Source organism: Mesoplodon bidens, assembly GCF_964165515.1.
Source record: "Mesoplodon bidens genome assembly, chromosome: 18".
Taxonomy (NCBI): domain Eukaryota; kingdom Metazoa; phylum Chordata; class Mammalia; order Artiodactyla; family Ziphiidae; genus Mesoplodon; species Mesoplodon bidens.
The window spans coordinates 47518029-47533216 of NC_138175.1; the positions used below are offsets into that span (position 1 = coordinate 47518029).

Sequence of the window (15188 nt, forward strand, 5' to 3'; positions counted from 1 at the left end):
ATTGGCCGAGGCCCTCGTGAACCTCACCTCTGAGGAGCACTGCCTGTGGCCGTTGGCCTGTGTCCTGCAGCATGAAGCAGGGTGTGTGTATGTGTGTGTGTGTGTACACACCACCCTCAGCTGGTCCCCCACTCACCTCCCCACCTGTCCCAGAAGCAGCGTGTGGAAGGGGGAGGCTGGGCGTCAGTGCCTGCAGCTAGCCAGGTCTGGAGCCATCCCCAAGCCTCTCTGTTTTCCTTCCCCACCACTCTGTAGACCCTCCTCACTATTTCTGTTCCTGTTCTGTTGCCGTTTCAACTCTTCTTCTTGGACCCTTTCTGTGCTTCCTGAAAGGTACCTGGTCTCTGTGTGGCATCCCTCACCCTCCTTCTCCTGTCCTTGCATTTTCCCCCCAGCAGGACAAAGCAGGACATTGTCCTGCAGTTCTGGGCAGAGACTAGTCACTGTCTGCACCGCTCCCTACTCTCTGAAGCCCTGGCTCCCCTCCGCCCTGTGGATCGTGACTTCCGCCCTCTGAGCCTTCAGCAGCCTCCTCGAGGGGAGGATTAGGAAGGGGCCAGGCATGCTCTGCCTGCGCGCTGACCACCAGACTTCTCTGGGGGGGGCGTCAGCACCCCTCCCTCTGCCCGCCGCCACAACTCTCTGGTGCTCGGCTTCCCCCGCGGTCTCCCTTCCCCGCCAAGGGGAGGGTCCTTAGCCTAGCGGAGGACCCTACCCAGCCTCACCCAACCCTCCTCTTGGAGGGCCTGTGAGTCCGTTTCCCCCACAGTGGGTAGGCGTACGGCTCCCTAGTCCCCTTCAGCACCTCCACGGTCCAAGTCGAGAGAGCCCACAGGCCCAGCTCCCCTGGCAGGGGCCTCAGCAGTAAGCTTTGGGGACCCCGGAAAGGCCTGTCGGGACACAGCTACTCAGGACCCCATCTTGCTGAAGCTGTGCTTCCTCTCCTTCCGTCCTTGGGGACTTCTGTGTGGGCCATGGATGAGCCAGCTTTCAGGGGACGAGCCTGTCAGGAGGGAGGGTCGGCAGCCCCCAGGCAGCCCTGACTGTGTGCTTTCCCCTCCCCTGCCCCAGGCTGAGACTGCCGCCAACCGGATTTGCAAGGTGCTGGCTGTCAACCAGGAGAATGAACACCTGATGGAAGATTATGAGAGGCTGGCCAGCGACGTGAGTGTGTCACTCCCCCCTGCCCTGGTGGCTCCTCGAGAGCTGAAAGATTAGGTCACCTCCTGTTACTCTCTGCCAAAGGTCATGTGACATCTGCAGAGGGGAGAGCAGGCATGGCAGCGAGACTTTCTAGAAAAGGTCGTAAGGTTGTATAGGCTGTGGAGTTTGACCAAGCCAGTATGTGACCTTTCGGGTTGATTTTACAAGAGTAAGGGGTCAGACCGCTGTGTCACTATGCTGGCTGGCTTCTGGGGTCTCGGGCTTGGGTTTCTACAGAGATAAGGACAGAGTTTTCTGAACACCCGGCTGCATTAGAATCAGCTGGGCAGCTTTTTAAAAATTCCTGTTCCCATGCCCCACCCATGGAGAGACTGATTCCATAGGATGGAGAGAGACCCGAGAGCTGATATGGTGACAGGACAGGAGTTTGTCACGGCAGGCCCCCGTACAAGCACTTCACGAACAGGATCGACCATCTCCACAACAGCCCTGTTAGGAGGAAACTCCTATTACCCCCTTTTCCAAGTGAGGAAACAGGCCCAGAGAGGGTCAGGCCCAAACCCACCACCATGCGGCTGGTGGGACGGAGGTTCAAACCCAGGCAGCCCTGCTCCAGAACCTGAACCCGGACTGCCAGTTGGGAATGTGGGTGTTTAGTACATCTCTTCTAGATTCTCCCCTTTATTTTTAAAATTTCCATATTAAAAAAATAAAAACATCTAAGCTCCCCAAGAGGAGTAGTTTGACTGCTCTTCTAGACCAGTGGTTCCCAGACTTTGAGATTTCACAGACCAGGAAAATTTGGGAAAGTATTTGCCAGCCAACCTAGAGTGGTGAACGTTTTGCTTTGCCAAGTTAAGGATATTTTTAAAAGAAAAGGCTACCGTTTGTTACCACCATCATTTCTAACACCTAGGAGAGGTTAAAAGGTTATATCTTAGAATCCCAGCCCTTCCCAAGAGAGGGCAGTTAGCATCATGCACCAAGATGTCAACAGACACGGAGACCTTTGTCCTTGGTTTTCTCATCCTGCGAGAGGTTGGCATTTGGGAACCACTTCCCCGGGCCTATCTATGCTGGACAGTAATCGATTTTCCTCTCCTAGGATTGTTCTAGAATGTCCAGTTTGTTTGCTTGTTTGTACCCTGGTCTCACTCCATCAAAGACATGAGTGGCTCATACAGGTCACTTTCTTTTTCAGTTGTACTTCCTAATTTTCTGTGTCCCAGGCCCCGCACATGGCACTGACCACCCCAGACTGAGCTAGGCCTGCAGCCAGCCCTGCCCTTGAGGCGCTTATGGTCAGTGACCAGGACACAGTGAGGCTCTCAGCGTGGAGCTCGGTGCAGATGGCGACAGTGGGCTCTCATGGGGGTGCAGTGGGGGCGGCCATCCAGGAGAGGCGTCTGAATTGAGGCTGCCCCGCTTAGATGAGGGAAGGAAGGCCAAGAGCAAAGGCAGGAGCAGGAAGTGACCAGAGAACAGCCCCGTGGTTCAGAGGGGGCACGTGTTCCTAGAATTCCTGGTCATGGGATTCCCATCGGGAATTATGGAGAAGTCGAGCTGGGGAGCAGGGGTGATTCCCCAAGGTGGGGCCCTCGGAGATCCAGGTCCCCTGTGCCCATGAGCCGAGGGCAGCCCTGTCTGTGCTCAGAGGGTCCCCTGCAAAGGCCACTGCAGCTTCTTGCGGGCCCACAGCTCCTGGAGTGGATCCGGCGCACCATCCCCTGGCTAGAGGACCGCGTGCCCCAGAAGACCATCCAGGAGATGCAGCAGAAGCTAGAGGACTTCCGCGACTACCGGCGCGTCCATAAGCCGCCCAAGGTGCAGGAGAAGTGCCAGCTGGAGATCAACTTCAACACGCTGCAAACCAAGCTGCGCCTCAGCAACCGGCCCGCCTTCATGCCCTCCGAGGGCAAGATGGTCTCGGTGAGTGCCGGAGGGCTGAGGGTGGGCCAGGGCCCAGGAGGTGTGCGGAGCTGCAGGTTCCCTGTGAGGGGCAGTGGGGCAGCGGCTCACCACCCACGGGCTTATTTCCCCAGCATGGTCTTTCTGAACTAGAATGCACAGCTTTCGGAGTGCAGAGTGCGGGGGGGCATGCACTTGACACTTCACCGTGTTCCTTCTCCCTGCATCACTCCCCAGAGTTTTATACCCATCCCCAAACCACACCATAGTTGGTGTGGAATTGTTTGAATTTGGACCCTCATTTGGCTGTGACTCCAGGACCTCCAGTGCTTGAGGCCCCTTCTCAGGGGAGGGACAGTATTCACTGTGGACAGTCACCTTCTGACTCCCAATGCCCCGTATGGCATTCGTTCATTTTCACTCATTCATTTACTCCAAAAGTATTGAACGCACCTGCCATGTGCTGGGCCCTGTCCAGGCACGCAGATACAGCAAAGCCGGGGAGAGATGTGACCCCAGCCTATTTCTGCTGCCTTCCCGTCATCATCCTTCAGGGAGGCATTGCCCTGCTGGGTGCCCCAGCTCCCCGTGGTAGCCCTGCCCTCTCCTGCCCCCACAGGACATCAACAACGGCTGGCAGCACCTGGAGCAGGCCGAGAAGGGCTACGAGGAGTGGCTGCTGAACGAGATCCGCAGGTTGGAGCGGCTCGACCACCTGGCAGAGAAGTTCCGGCAGAAGGCCTCCATCCACGAGGCCTGGACCGACGGTATGACCCTCCCAGCTCCCTCCCTCCTTTCTTGTCTCTCGGAGACACACATGTGTACGCACACACAGACACACACACACACACACACACACAGAGCCCCTCCTGCCCGCAGAGCGTCTGCTTGTCAGGTCCCCTTTCCTGCTGCCTGGGAACATGCATGTCACAAATGCCGCTTTGGGTTCATCTAGCCCCAGGCAGCAAGGAACAGTTTGCGGCCAGGTCCGCCCAGTCTGCCCTGGCCTCAGACATTACTTACAGGTGGACTCCTTCCTGGGTCACTGGACCCTGTGCCAGCTGCATAGGGACGTGGCCCCTGTCCCTGTCACTCTGCCACGTCTCCCCTGAGTATGGCACCCCTCCGGGCCAGGGTGGGCGTGGGGGTATGCTCTCCCCTCTCTGGCAGCCTGGGTTCACACCCTGCCTTCCGTGCCCTGCACCCTTTGAGACTGTGGACTTCACACTGAAGAGCCAGTGCTGGATGGTCTGTGATCCTGAGCACGGTCCTTAGAACGGGCCAGGGAGCCGCCTCCTGGCCCTGCTGCCCGACTTGCACCTGTTGCTCACTGACCACCAGCCACGCACCCTTTGGTGTGGCCCGCCGTGGGAGCTCTTTCTCACCTCTGCCCTGTCCCGGTGCCTCCCCCGAGGGCCCTCTCCCACAAGGGCAGCGGTGACTCCGGTTTCTCGGCAGCTCTGCAGCTGCCTGTTCCCTTGGCTCGGGATGTGGAATTCCATCACGTCCCTGGCCCTCGGTCGGGACCCACACCACGGCTGAGATTCCGGATCCCAGGGGCCCAAAAGCTTTCAGGAAACGGCCAGCGCCTGGGAAAGCCGAGCGCCTTCCACTGGACTCCCACCCTCCCACTTCTGGCTGCCTCCTGCCCTCCCTGCCCTGGCCCTCCTGCCACCACTCTGCCTAGCTGGTCTCACACTTCCTTGCATTGGTCAGTGTGGTTTTTCAGCCCTCCCACCCTCCCAGGTCTCTGCAAGATCCTCACTGAGCCCCTGGGGGCTCCTCTGGCCCCACCCACCCAGCTATTTGGCAGGCAGCCCCAACCCTGGTCAGTCGCTGAGACCCACCCAGAGGCACCCATACGGAGCCTGCCCCACCCTTGCCGGCATGCAGACATGCAACTCTGCAGGATCCGCAGACCTGGGCCTGTGTCACTTGTGTCCCCAGCTGCAGCCCGGCTAACGCCCTCCTCACATTAGCTCAGGCCGGCTGCTCTCCAACGGCAGCTTCCAGGTCCAGAGCAATACCCCGATCCCTCCTCTGCCGGGGAAGGAATGCAGAGGAGGAGAAGCCAGAAGGCGAGACGAGGAAGAGGTAGCCTGGGCCAGGGACGCAGGCACCTCCCTCTGTCTCACAGAAATGGCGCCTGTGGGTTCTGCCCCCCACAAACCTGAGGGAGGGGGTGTCGGCATTTAGTTTATTCGTCTGTTCTTCATCCATTCATTCATTCATTCTACAAACACCTCTTGAGCCTCTTCGCTATGCTCAGCAGTTCCCAGGTAGGTGAGGTCCCTGCCCAGGGAACTGCAGATTTTGACATCTTTCTTGTCATAGGGCCCTTGGACATGTAAGTGGATTTTACAACACCTGTGTCCCACACTTGGACTGAGCTGTCTCCTGTCATTATCCACGTGTTGTAGCTCCATCATCCTTTCTTAGGCTCCGAGCGTCCTCCCTGTGGATTTCCCTTCTGGGGGCCTCTTATCAGCCCTCCAGCCTCTCTCCTGGGGCTCCAAGAGACCCTGAGAAGATGGTCTCCTGAGGCCGAGGGGTGTGGGTGTGACGGCCCACCAGAGCTCCTTCCCTGGGAACCACTCTGGCCGGCCTTCACCCGAAGGCATTTAGGAGAAGTGGCCCAGTCTTTAGCCAGGGCCCAACTCCACACGCCCCTGCCCCACCCCTACCTCCCCACAGGCACTTTGGCATCTGGCCCTGCCCCTTGCATTAGCCCAGAGTCCCCAGGCAGGCCTCTCCACTCTCATTCCCAAGGCCTGAAGCCTCTGTCCTCTGAACCACCCAATTCAGGGTGTAGCAGTCTCCTCACCTGTGGGGGGTTGGGGGGCAGAGGGCGGGTTGAGCCACCATCACTCTGTGCCCCCTCACCATCCCTACAGCCTGCAGGAGTGAGCGCCCATGTGGATGCTTCTCACAGGGTCTTAGATTGTCTGGGGGAAAAGCAAAAATGAGCCCTCAGCCTGGCTGCCCCTTGGCCTGGATCCCAGGCAGCCGTGGCCGTGGCCCCTTCCTCCCGATTCTTCCCAGCACACCCCTGGCAGCTCCCTTGCTGAAACTCTGCTGAGGCAGAAAAGTGGTAACCTACTATTTCTGGTTCCCACCCTTGGGAGAAAGCAATTTGGAGAAGGGAATTGCAAGCTTGCCTTTGTGGTTAAGCCTGCTGCCCTGGGGCTGGAGTGGCAGGGCCAGTGCAGTCAGTCTCCCAGACTGCCACCTCCTGTCTGCCAGTGCCGGACCCTGTCCACGGGGTGGCTGAGATGCAGATGGGACTGGCTGGTGCTCGGCCTTCTCAACATCCCCTCATTGAGGTTTTAACCTTGGGCTGGCACTGGCCGCATTTACAGAGGAAGAACAGGTGGGGAGAAGCTGTCTGCCATCCCCTGCGCTAGGCAGGCAGCTGTTGGTTGGATTTTCTGGTGCCAGCTGAGGGGGTCTCTGAGCTGCCGCTCCAGGGGTAGCCTGAGGTAGCTTTAGGGGTTGGGGGTCCCAGCCACCTTTCCCGGCCAGCGTTTCCCCCTTGGTTCTTTGCAGTACCTTACTGTGCTTGCAGGGCTCACTTGAGCTTCTGTCCTGGGGTGTATAATTAGCCAGGCTCCAGGACTAATAGCAGTGTTCCTCCCTTCCTTCAAAGGGCCTGACAATGGACCCTGCCTCGCTGCAGATGGAAAGCCCTTAGGATAGTGTGGAGCAATAGATGTGTGATAGGACTCCCACCCCGAGGGGGCCTGGCGCCCAAGTGCCAGGGGTCAGGCTCCTGGAAGAGCCCTGACTCAGACTTCCCCTTTCCCCCACTGCTGAGGCACGGCTGCAACGCCAGCTGCTTCTCCAGATCACAGTGGTCCGCAGATAGGTGTCCGCATTTCCAGCCCTGGTAGCACAATCCAAATTCTTACCGTCTACCAATAAAGGATACTAAGTTTAGAACCCATAGCTTGAATTGGGATATGTCTCAGGCCCACCAGCCCCACAGCGTCTCCCAGCTCCATCCAGAATCTAGTTGGGCATAGAGATTCCTGCAAAGGGCAAGGAAAAAGGCTCTGGAAGTTTCTAGCTTTCATGGCACCATCCTCGGCAAGGCAGGGCATGGGGTCCACACCCCATCTCTCTCCCTCTGTCTGGACATCCCTCTGGCGCTGTTGACGAAGCACCCCCTGCCCTCCGCCCCACCCCAGGGAAGGAGGCCATGCTGAAGCACCGGGACTATGAGACGGCCACCCTGTCGGACATCAAAGCCCTCATCCGCAAGCACGAGGCCTTCGAGAGCGACCTGGCCGCACACCAGGACCGCGTGGAGCAGATCGCCGCTATCGCCCAGGAGCTCAAGTACGTGTGGGCTCGTGGTTCCCGTCCCCTAGCGCCCAGTCCAGAGCAGCGGTGGGGCAGTGGTGGAATGGGGTCCCCCGAGCCCTTTCCACCCTCACACCCTCCTTTCAGATGCCAGGGAAGAGCCTTACAGGATGATGCCTTTTGCCCACCTTGTCTTTAACCCAGATGAGAAACAGTGGGATCTAGATTCTCCAGCAGAAGGGGGGTCTCCGACCCCTTGTCCTGATTCCTCAGGCTGTTGGGGTCCCTGGGGCTCCCCCTTCTCTGCCTGCCACACCAAGGAGACCCCCTGGCCCCCTGATGTGGTGGGCGGCCTAGCCCACGCCGCTCCCACCCCCTGCTCCCCGAGGGAATCTGGCTGCACAGAGAGCCCATTGTTCTGCTCAGCCCCTTCCCTCTGCTGCTCAGAACACACTGATTGTAAGAGCTTCCAGGCAGTCGGTTCTCTGCCCTCCCTTCCCCACCCCAGTCAGATAAACTTGTGCACACAATTAGTACACTGAACCTCCAGAGCCAGTGAAAGGGGGCCTTATTCCACCAGCGCAGCGGCCAGCAGCAAGCAGGGCCCAGGGAGTGGGAGGCCCAGGCCATTACTTCATGGAAAATCCACAGGCCCTGGAGGGCGGCAGGGCTCCCAAAATAGCCGTCTGCTCAAAAATAGGATCCTTGGCTGGAACTGCCTTTCCACAGACACCCCCTACCCCGTCACAGTCATCCCCAAAGTTCTCCTTGTTCCTGCAAGGCTGGGGCCTAGCAGTGATGCCCGGTGGAGCCCCACACCGGGCAGGGCTGGCTTCCTCCCTGACTCATGCCCTCCACACTGCCCAGCTGCTCTGGGGGCTCCCCATTTGCTCACCCAGAGGCAGAAGTACCACTGGGTCTTCACAGTACCGGGGACACGGCGTCCCCATTGAGCACTGTTGGGGGCACCCCTTGGGGTCCTGCAGCTCGCCTAGGATCGAGCCCCTGTACCTGGCATGTCCAGGCCGAGGAGAGAGGTCACAGACGCAGACGTCCGCCACCCTCAGGGGTTGTGGGGTGGGACATGGGCGGGTCCCCCACCCCCACCCCCCATTGACAGGCGAGGCCCTGGAAGCCAGTGAGAAACAGACTTGGAGGAAATCCTAGGCCAGCCCACTTCTCAGGCACTGGGAACAGCCATGTGAAACCCATTACCCTGAGCTGGGGAGCAGGCGGCCGCTGAGGCGGCTTCCCTGGAGGAGAAAGGGAGGGCTGTTTGGGGTGCTGTCTGTTCCCCCCGAAGATGAGTCTGAGGCCCCAGGGCCAGCCAGGATGAGCCTGGATGGACAGCCCGGCTGAGCGTAGGTAATGGTAATGATAAACACTCAGGGCACTTAGTGCTGTACGTGCACCAGCTCATTTAATCCCCCAGTCATCCTGTGTTACGGAATGGGAACTGAGGCACAGAGAGGCCAAGGGGCCTGCCCAAGGTCACACAGCTAGGGAGTGAGATAGGACTGGAGCCTGGGCCGCCTGGGCCCTGTGTGAAGCACAGCCTTGCTCCTCCTCCAGCCCTTGCCTGCTCCGCTGGCCCCTGTATCCTGCCTGCCCGTCTGGCTCACCAGGCAGGCGACACGATCCCTGTGTCCTGGTTCCCATGTCGTGTTCCTCCCCGTAGTTGCTCCCCCAGACCTGTACACTGACTCCCTAGGAGCCTGCTGCTAAGAGTATCCAAGTGTGGACCCCAGGAGGCAGGAATGCTGGGGCTGAAGAGAGGGAATAAGGGGCAGGGGGCTGGGAACTATGGTATCAGCTTAGTGTTTCCAACCTCAGTCATTGCAGGAATAATACCCATTCCCTAATCAGCTCACTTTTTTTTTTTTTCTTGAATATATTGTTAGTTGCGTACAATGAGATTGTAGGCTAGTTGTACATTTTTTTCTTAATACCCATTAAAGTAAATACACAACCTTTAATGAGTAACTGTTGCTACTTTTACCTACTGGGTGCAAAGGACTGCTCTCGGCAGTTCACGTGAGTTAAGTAACTTGGTCTCCATGATAACCCCACCCCCATTTCACAGATGAGAAAACCGAGGGATCGAGAGGGAGTTCATTAGCCCAGGGTCACACAAGTTCAAAATCGGAGAGCTGGAATTCACACCTAGGGGGCTTGGCTCCAGAGCCTTATTCTCTAACCAGTGTGCTAGACTTTCTTTAAATGGAAAAAACAATCCAGGGGACTTCCCTGGTGGTCCAGTGGTTAGGACTCTGTGCCTCCACTACTGGGGGTCTGGGTTCGACCCCTGGTCGCGCAACTGAGATTTCGCCAGCCTACAGGGATGGTCGAGGGCCACACTCTGGGAGCCCTGCGTCAGCTTTCAGTGACAGCAAGCTCTGTTATCCTCTCCCCCCAATTCCTCCTGCCCCGGGCCAGAGGGGTGATTGATGACTGATGTGCTTAAGTGCTGATATCCCCTGGTACCAGGGCCTGGGACACCCGGGGGCGGCTGGGTCCAGGACACCCTGACTGCCCCTGCTGTATCTCATCCCCCTCTGCCCGGCCCACAGCGAGCTGGATTACTACGACTCCCACAACGTCAACACCCGCTGCCAGAAGATCTGCGACCAGTGGGATGCCCTTGGTTCCCTGACCCACAGTCGCAGGGAAGCCCTGGAGGTGAGGAGGGGCGATGCCACCCACCGAGGTCTGTGCCTCGTTGCCCTCAGAGCAGGGGTCTTCCCCTGACACACCTCCGGCTAGCCTGCTGACCTCCCTTCTCTGTCCCCGTCCCTCCCAACACGCACCAGAAAACGGAGAAGCAGCTGGAGACCATTGACCAGCTGCACCTGGAGTACGCCAAGCGGGCAGCCCCCTTCAACAACTGGATGGAGAGTGCCATGGAGGACCTCCAGGACATGTTCATCGTCCACACCATCGAGGAAATCGAGGTCCACCCCTTCCCCGCCCTTCTCGCGGCTCATGGGGCCTCCACGGGGCCGGGCTGCGCCCTCATCCCTCCTCTTCCTGCCCCCAGGGCCTGATCTCAGCCCACGACCAGTTCAAGTCAACACTGCCGGACGCCGACAGGGAACGGGAGGCCATCCTGGCCATCCACAAGGAGGCCCAGAGGATCGCCGAGAGCAACCACATCAAGCTGTCGGGCAGCAACCCCTACACCACCGTCACCCCCCAGATCATCAACTCCAAGTGGGAGAAGGTAGGCGGCACCCGCCCACCGGCAGGGCCGGGGCAGGACCAGCCGGGCGAGGGGGCCGCCCCCATGACTGCTCCTGCCTGCGTCCCCTTCCCCAGGTGCAGCAGCTGGTGCCCAAGCGGGACCACGCCCTCCTGGAGGAGCAGCGCAAGCAGCAGTCCAACGAGCACCTCCGCCGCCAGTTCGCCGGCCAGGCCAACGTCGTGGGGCCCTGGATCCAGACGAAGATGGAGGTGAGGGCAGAGTTGAGGAAGAGCCCCCGCTGAACGGGAGGCTGCTCACCCCTGGTGGGAGGGCCGCCGTGCTCCACGGGGCCGGTGGACTTGGGGGCCTGGTGGATCTGGGACCCAGCTCCCATGGCCTCATGGGATTAGGAGCGTCAGTAACATATTCATGGAAATGGCAGCACCCCATCCAGAGGGAAACTGTGCTAAGGGGTCGGGTAGAGAAGGGTTCGAGTCTCGACTCTCCCCTTGACGTACGATCGGGAGTCAGGCACAATTTAACCTCTGTGGCTCAGTTTTCTCATCCCTAAAAGGATGAGGAAGACCATTATTTCATTCCCTCAACAGACACTTTTGGGCACCGCCCTATGCCAGCCCCATCACAAGCACTGTGGTGCAGCTGTGACCAAGGTGGTCCGAGCTCAGACCCTCACCGCACTCTGCCCTCGTGACCCAGCCACGGGAAGGCTTGTAACCATGCCGACTGCGACTCGGGCCACCACTTCGGAGTGCTCACTGTGCACTAGGCACCCCACTGACCGAAGTGGCCTCACTGAAACTCACAACAGCCCGAGAGAGGATCGGGCAGGTCGGCCACGGGGCTCAGTGCCCCCTGCACGGCTTGGTCGCCGTGGGAAGCGAGGTGTGGGGTGCTCGTGCTCAGGAGCACGGGTTCTGAAGTCGCCAGGCCTGGGTTCCGATCCTGGCTCTGCCTCTTAATGTCATAAGTTGCCCTCTTTGGGCCTCAGTTTGCACCTCTGTGGAATAGGCCCGTCCCAGTCTTGGGCCTCACAGGGAGTCAAGGGGTTAGCCCTGTGGAGCGTTGCTGCAGAAACTGCATCGTGGCTGCTGTTACACGGGAGGGTGGGCTGGAGGGGACAGTAAGCAGCAGGCCTTCCCGGAGGGGACCCCTGGGCAGAGGCCCCGGGCTGGAGGCGCCCTGGCATTGGGCGGCCCGCGACAGACCGCCTCCCGGTGGCTGGTCATGGCTGAGGGTCTGCCAGTCCCGCCCCCCAGTAGCACCACCCTCTGTGCAGGAGATCGGGCGCATCTCCATCGAGATGAATGGGACTCTGGAGGACCAGCTGAGCCACCTGAAGCAGTACGAGCGCAGCATCGTGGACTACAAGCCGAACCTGGACCTGCTGGAGCAGCAGCACCAGCTCATCCAGGAGGCCCTCATCTTCGACAACAAGCACACCAACTACACTATGGAGGTGAGCCTGCCACGCCCCCACCCCGCTTTCCCTTTCACGAGCTTGGAGGGTTCCTACGGCAGCCCAGGCAGGGCCCGGCTGTCTTACTCCAAATGGGTTCTGCCCCGTAGAAAAGTGTCTCCTACTTGCTGTCTCCCGTTTCTCTCTGACCAAAAAGACTAGATAGATCCAACGTTTACACGTTTTTAAAAATCACAGTTTCTCCACCACTATTCTCCCATCACCATGACAACACACATCTCAAGACAAGCTCCCTGGAGAGCTGGGAGGGCAGGCAGCACCTGCCCCCCAGTGTGGCCTCAGCCATTTCATCCTCACTTGAGGACGCAGATCCAGCCAGCATGTGCGGGGATCCCATGCACCGGCTCGCTGCCGCCAGGTTACAGCATCAGGGCTGGTTGCCATCATGTTGGTGGCTTGAAATGGTCCGTGGTGACAGCACTCAGACCGTGCAGATCGGAAGATGCCACCAAAGAAAAGGGGGGAAGGGCCGTTTCCCCAGAAAGCTAGTTAAACATTGCCCAGCATGTCTCTGCAAAGTTTCCCTGTGGATCCTGGCACAGGTTATCAGGACCCGGTTGTCTGCTGCATCCGTCACTGGGACATACACCGGTGTGACATGAACCCCGCTGGTTGGCAGAGGCAGTAGGCGGGCACCGTGCCTGTGTCCCTGTGCACACGAGCCACACGGGAGAGTGTGGGGCTGGGTTGGCATTTGGGAGAAAGTTAGGACGAGCCTGACTCCAGGCCATACACACCCCCGCACAAGGAGAAGCCAGTTCCGAGCCCCCCTCAGCTACAGCTGCGGTGGTCCCAGCATCCCCACCTGCCGGCCCAGCCCACACTCACGCCCTCATTCCTCCCGCAGCACATCCGCGTGGGCTGGGAGCAGCTGCTCACCACCATCGCCCGCACCATCAACGAGGTCGAGAACCAGATCCTCACCCGCGATGCCAAGGGCATCAGCCAAGAGCAGATGCAGGAGTTCCGCGCGTCCTTCAATCACTTCGACAAGGTGAGCCGCTCCCTCTGCCCCTTGGTGTCTTCCCTCCCCACTGTCACCCCCCACCTTGCCCCCTCCGTCTTTGCATCTGTCCGTTTGTTCACATCACAGTTGCTGAGTATCAGAGGCCACTCACAGGGGCCGGCAGGGCCCCAGCCACTGAAGGGGGTGCAGGGGTGCATCTCCTCGACCCACAGTGTGGGCGGCTTCCCTCAGGAAGAGAGAGGGGAGTCCCAAGCCCCGCCCCCGGGGCTGTGCATCCTCGCCCACCTGCCGATGCAACCCTGGACAGACAGGTCCCAGCACACCAGGGATTTGAGACCTGACCCAGGAATCTGATCCACACATACACACAGTGTCCTTAAAAGTCAGATTTGGTCTGGCAGCCCCTTTAGAGGGGCCCTGAGCACCAGTTTGCCCTGGGCCCTGCCGGGCCTGATGTGTCTGTCATCTGCCTGCTTTCTGTGGGTAGCATGTGCTCTGGGCGTTAGGCAGGGGCCCAGCAGGAGGGGGTGCAATCCCCTTTCTCCCACCCCAAATCCTGGAGGTGAGCAGAGCTCCCCCACTTCCCTCCCAGGAGTCCTGGGACTCAAACCTCAATCCTGCACCTCTCAGCTCCCACCCCTGCTCTGGCCCAGAGGAGCTGGGAGGAGGCCTCTGACTGCCCTCCAGGCCACCCACTCCCCTCCACCTGCCCCGCCCTGGCCATCACCTTGTCCATGTCACCTCTAACTCTGTGTTTCCCTCCCCCGTGTGTCCCCTTACCCCGCCCTCTGCATGTGACCCGGGCCCCTCTCCCCGCCTCGGTGCCGGCCTGGTCTCCACACCGCCCCTTGTGCACACCTGCCTTCGGACGCCGGCAGGAGCACGGCGGGGCGCTGGGGCCGGAGGAGTTCAAGGCCTGCCTCATCAGCCTGGGCTACGACGTGGAGAATGACCGGCAGGTACGCGCCCCCTGGGCCCCAGCGGACTGTGGCATTAACTGCTCTTCTCTTTCTCTCTCTCCTTCTCTCTGTCTCCCCTCCCTCTGGCCGTCCCACCCCTTGCCATCATGTGTGCCATTTCACGGGCTCTCTTGCCTCCTCCCTGCCCTGTGTCTCTCCGGACACCTTCCCCCTTACCTGGTCTCTCGGGGCCGCCTCTGTCTCCCCCGCTCCCTGCCACTGTCCTGTTTCCCCGCTGTGCACACGGGGCGGCCCCTCTTGCCTACTCTGGGCCCGGTCTCCTCTGCTGTCCCTGCGTCTTCGAGCAGAAGCAGACAGGCAGCATGGACTCCGATGACTTCAGGGCTCTGCTTATCTCCACGGGATACAGCCTGGTATGCCGCCTCTGCCTGCCCTTGCTGCTGTGCCTCTTCTCCTCCCCCTCCTCCGTCCCTCCCCCTCCTCCGTCCCTCCCCCTCCTCCGTCCCTCCTCACCGCCTCCAGAATGTCCGCGTCCTCGGGGACACTCCACCAGAGCAGCACGGCCTGGCCTGCCTCCTCCTCCTCCGCTGCATCTGCTGGTTGGGGTCCCTCCGATGACTCCCTGAGCCTCCCACCTCCTTTCCTGGAAGTCTCCGGAGAGAGGAGGTCAGGCCTCCAGCTCTCTCTCCCCTTCTCTTTCTCTTTCTTTCTTTCTTTCTTCCTCGCCCTCCGGAGCTAACTTGCGAGCCAGGGCTGAGGAGCCGTGGGCCTGTTAGATCCACTCCCCAACTCCCCACTTCCCAGAAACGCGGGACGGGACGAGCAGAGGGTGCACGTCCCAGGGCTGGGGCAGGTGGGGCAGTCGGCCGGGGAGCCAAGACCCTTGGAGGCGGGCTGACGACACCTGTCGTGTGCGCTGGGGTCGGGCCCTGCTCTCCTGACCCGGTTCTAGCCACCGGGCCAGCCCGGCCGCCCTGCTCCACTGAAAGGTCGCCTGTCCCCCGCCCACCCCCCTCGCAGGGTGATGCCGAGTTCAACCGCATCATGAGCGTGGTTGACCCCAACCACAGCGGCCTCGTGACCTTCCAAGCCTTCATCGACTTCATGTCGAGGGAGACCACCGACACAGACACGGCCGACCAGGTCATCGCCTCCTTCAAGGTCCTGGCCGGGGACAAGGTGAGCAAGGCACCTGGGAGGCACCCAGCGGCCAGCGGGGAGGGGCCCTCGCGGCCAGGGCTGGGCGTG

General features: G+C 60.2%; 1 protein-coding gene across 1 annotated transcript in view; it reads left to right on the forward strand.

Moving 5' to 3' along the window:
- Positions 1-15188, forward strand: part of ACTN4 (actinin alpha 4) — a 72826-nt gene that overhangs the window by 56203 nt on the left and 1435 nt on the right. The window contains exons 9-20 of the mRNA XM_081215838.1: positions 1072-1164; positions 2863-3093; positions 3692-3839; positions 7260-7410; positions 9945-10053; positions 10185-10325; positions 10412-10594; positions 10690-10824; positions 11853-12032; positions 12901-13047; positions 13899-13979; positions 14961-15119. Of these exons, the coding sequence (XP_081071964.1) occupies positions 1072-1164; positions 2863-3093; positions 3692-3839; positions 7260-7410; positions 9945-10053; positions 10185-10325; positions 10412-10594; positions 10690-10824; positions 11853-12032; positions 12901-13047; positions 13899-13979; positions 14961-15119 (1758 nt within the window). The remainder of the gene's footprint in view (positions 1-1071; positions 1165-2862; positions 3094-3691; positions 3840-7259; positions 7411-9944; positions 10054-10184; positions 10326-10411; positions 10595-10689; positions 10825-11852; positions 12033-12900; positions 13048-13898; positions 13980-14960; positions 15120-15188) is intronic.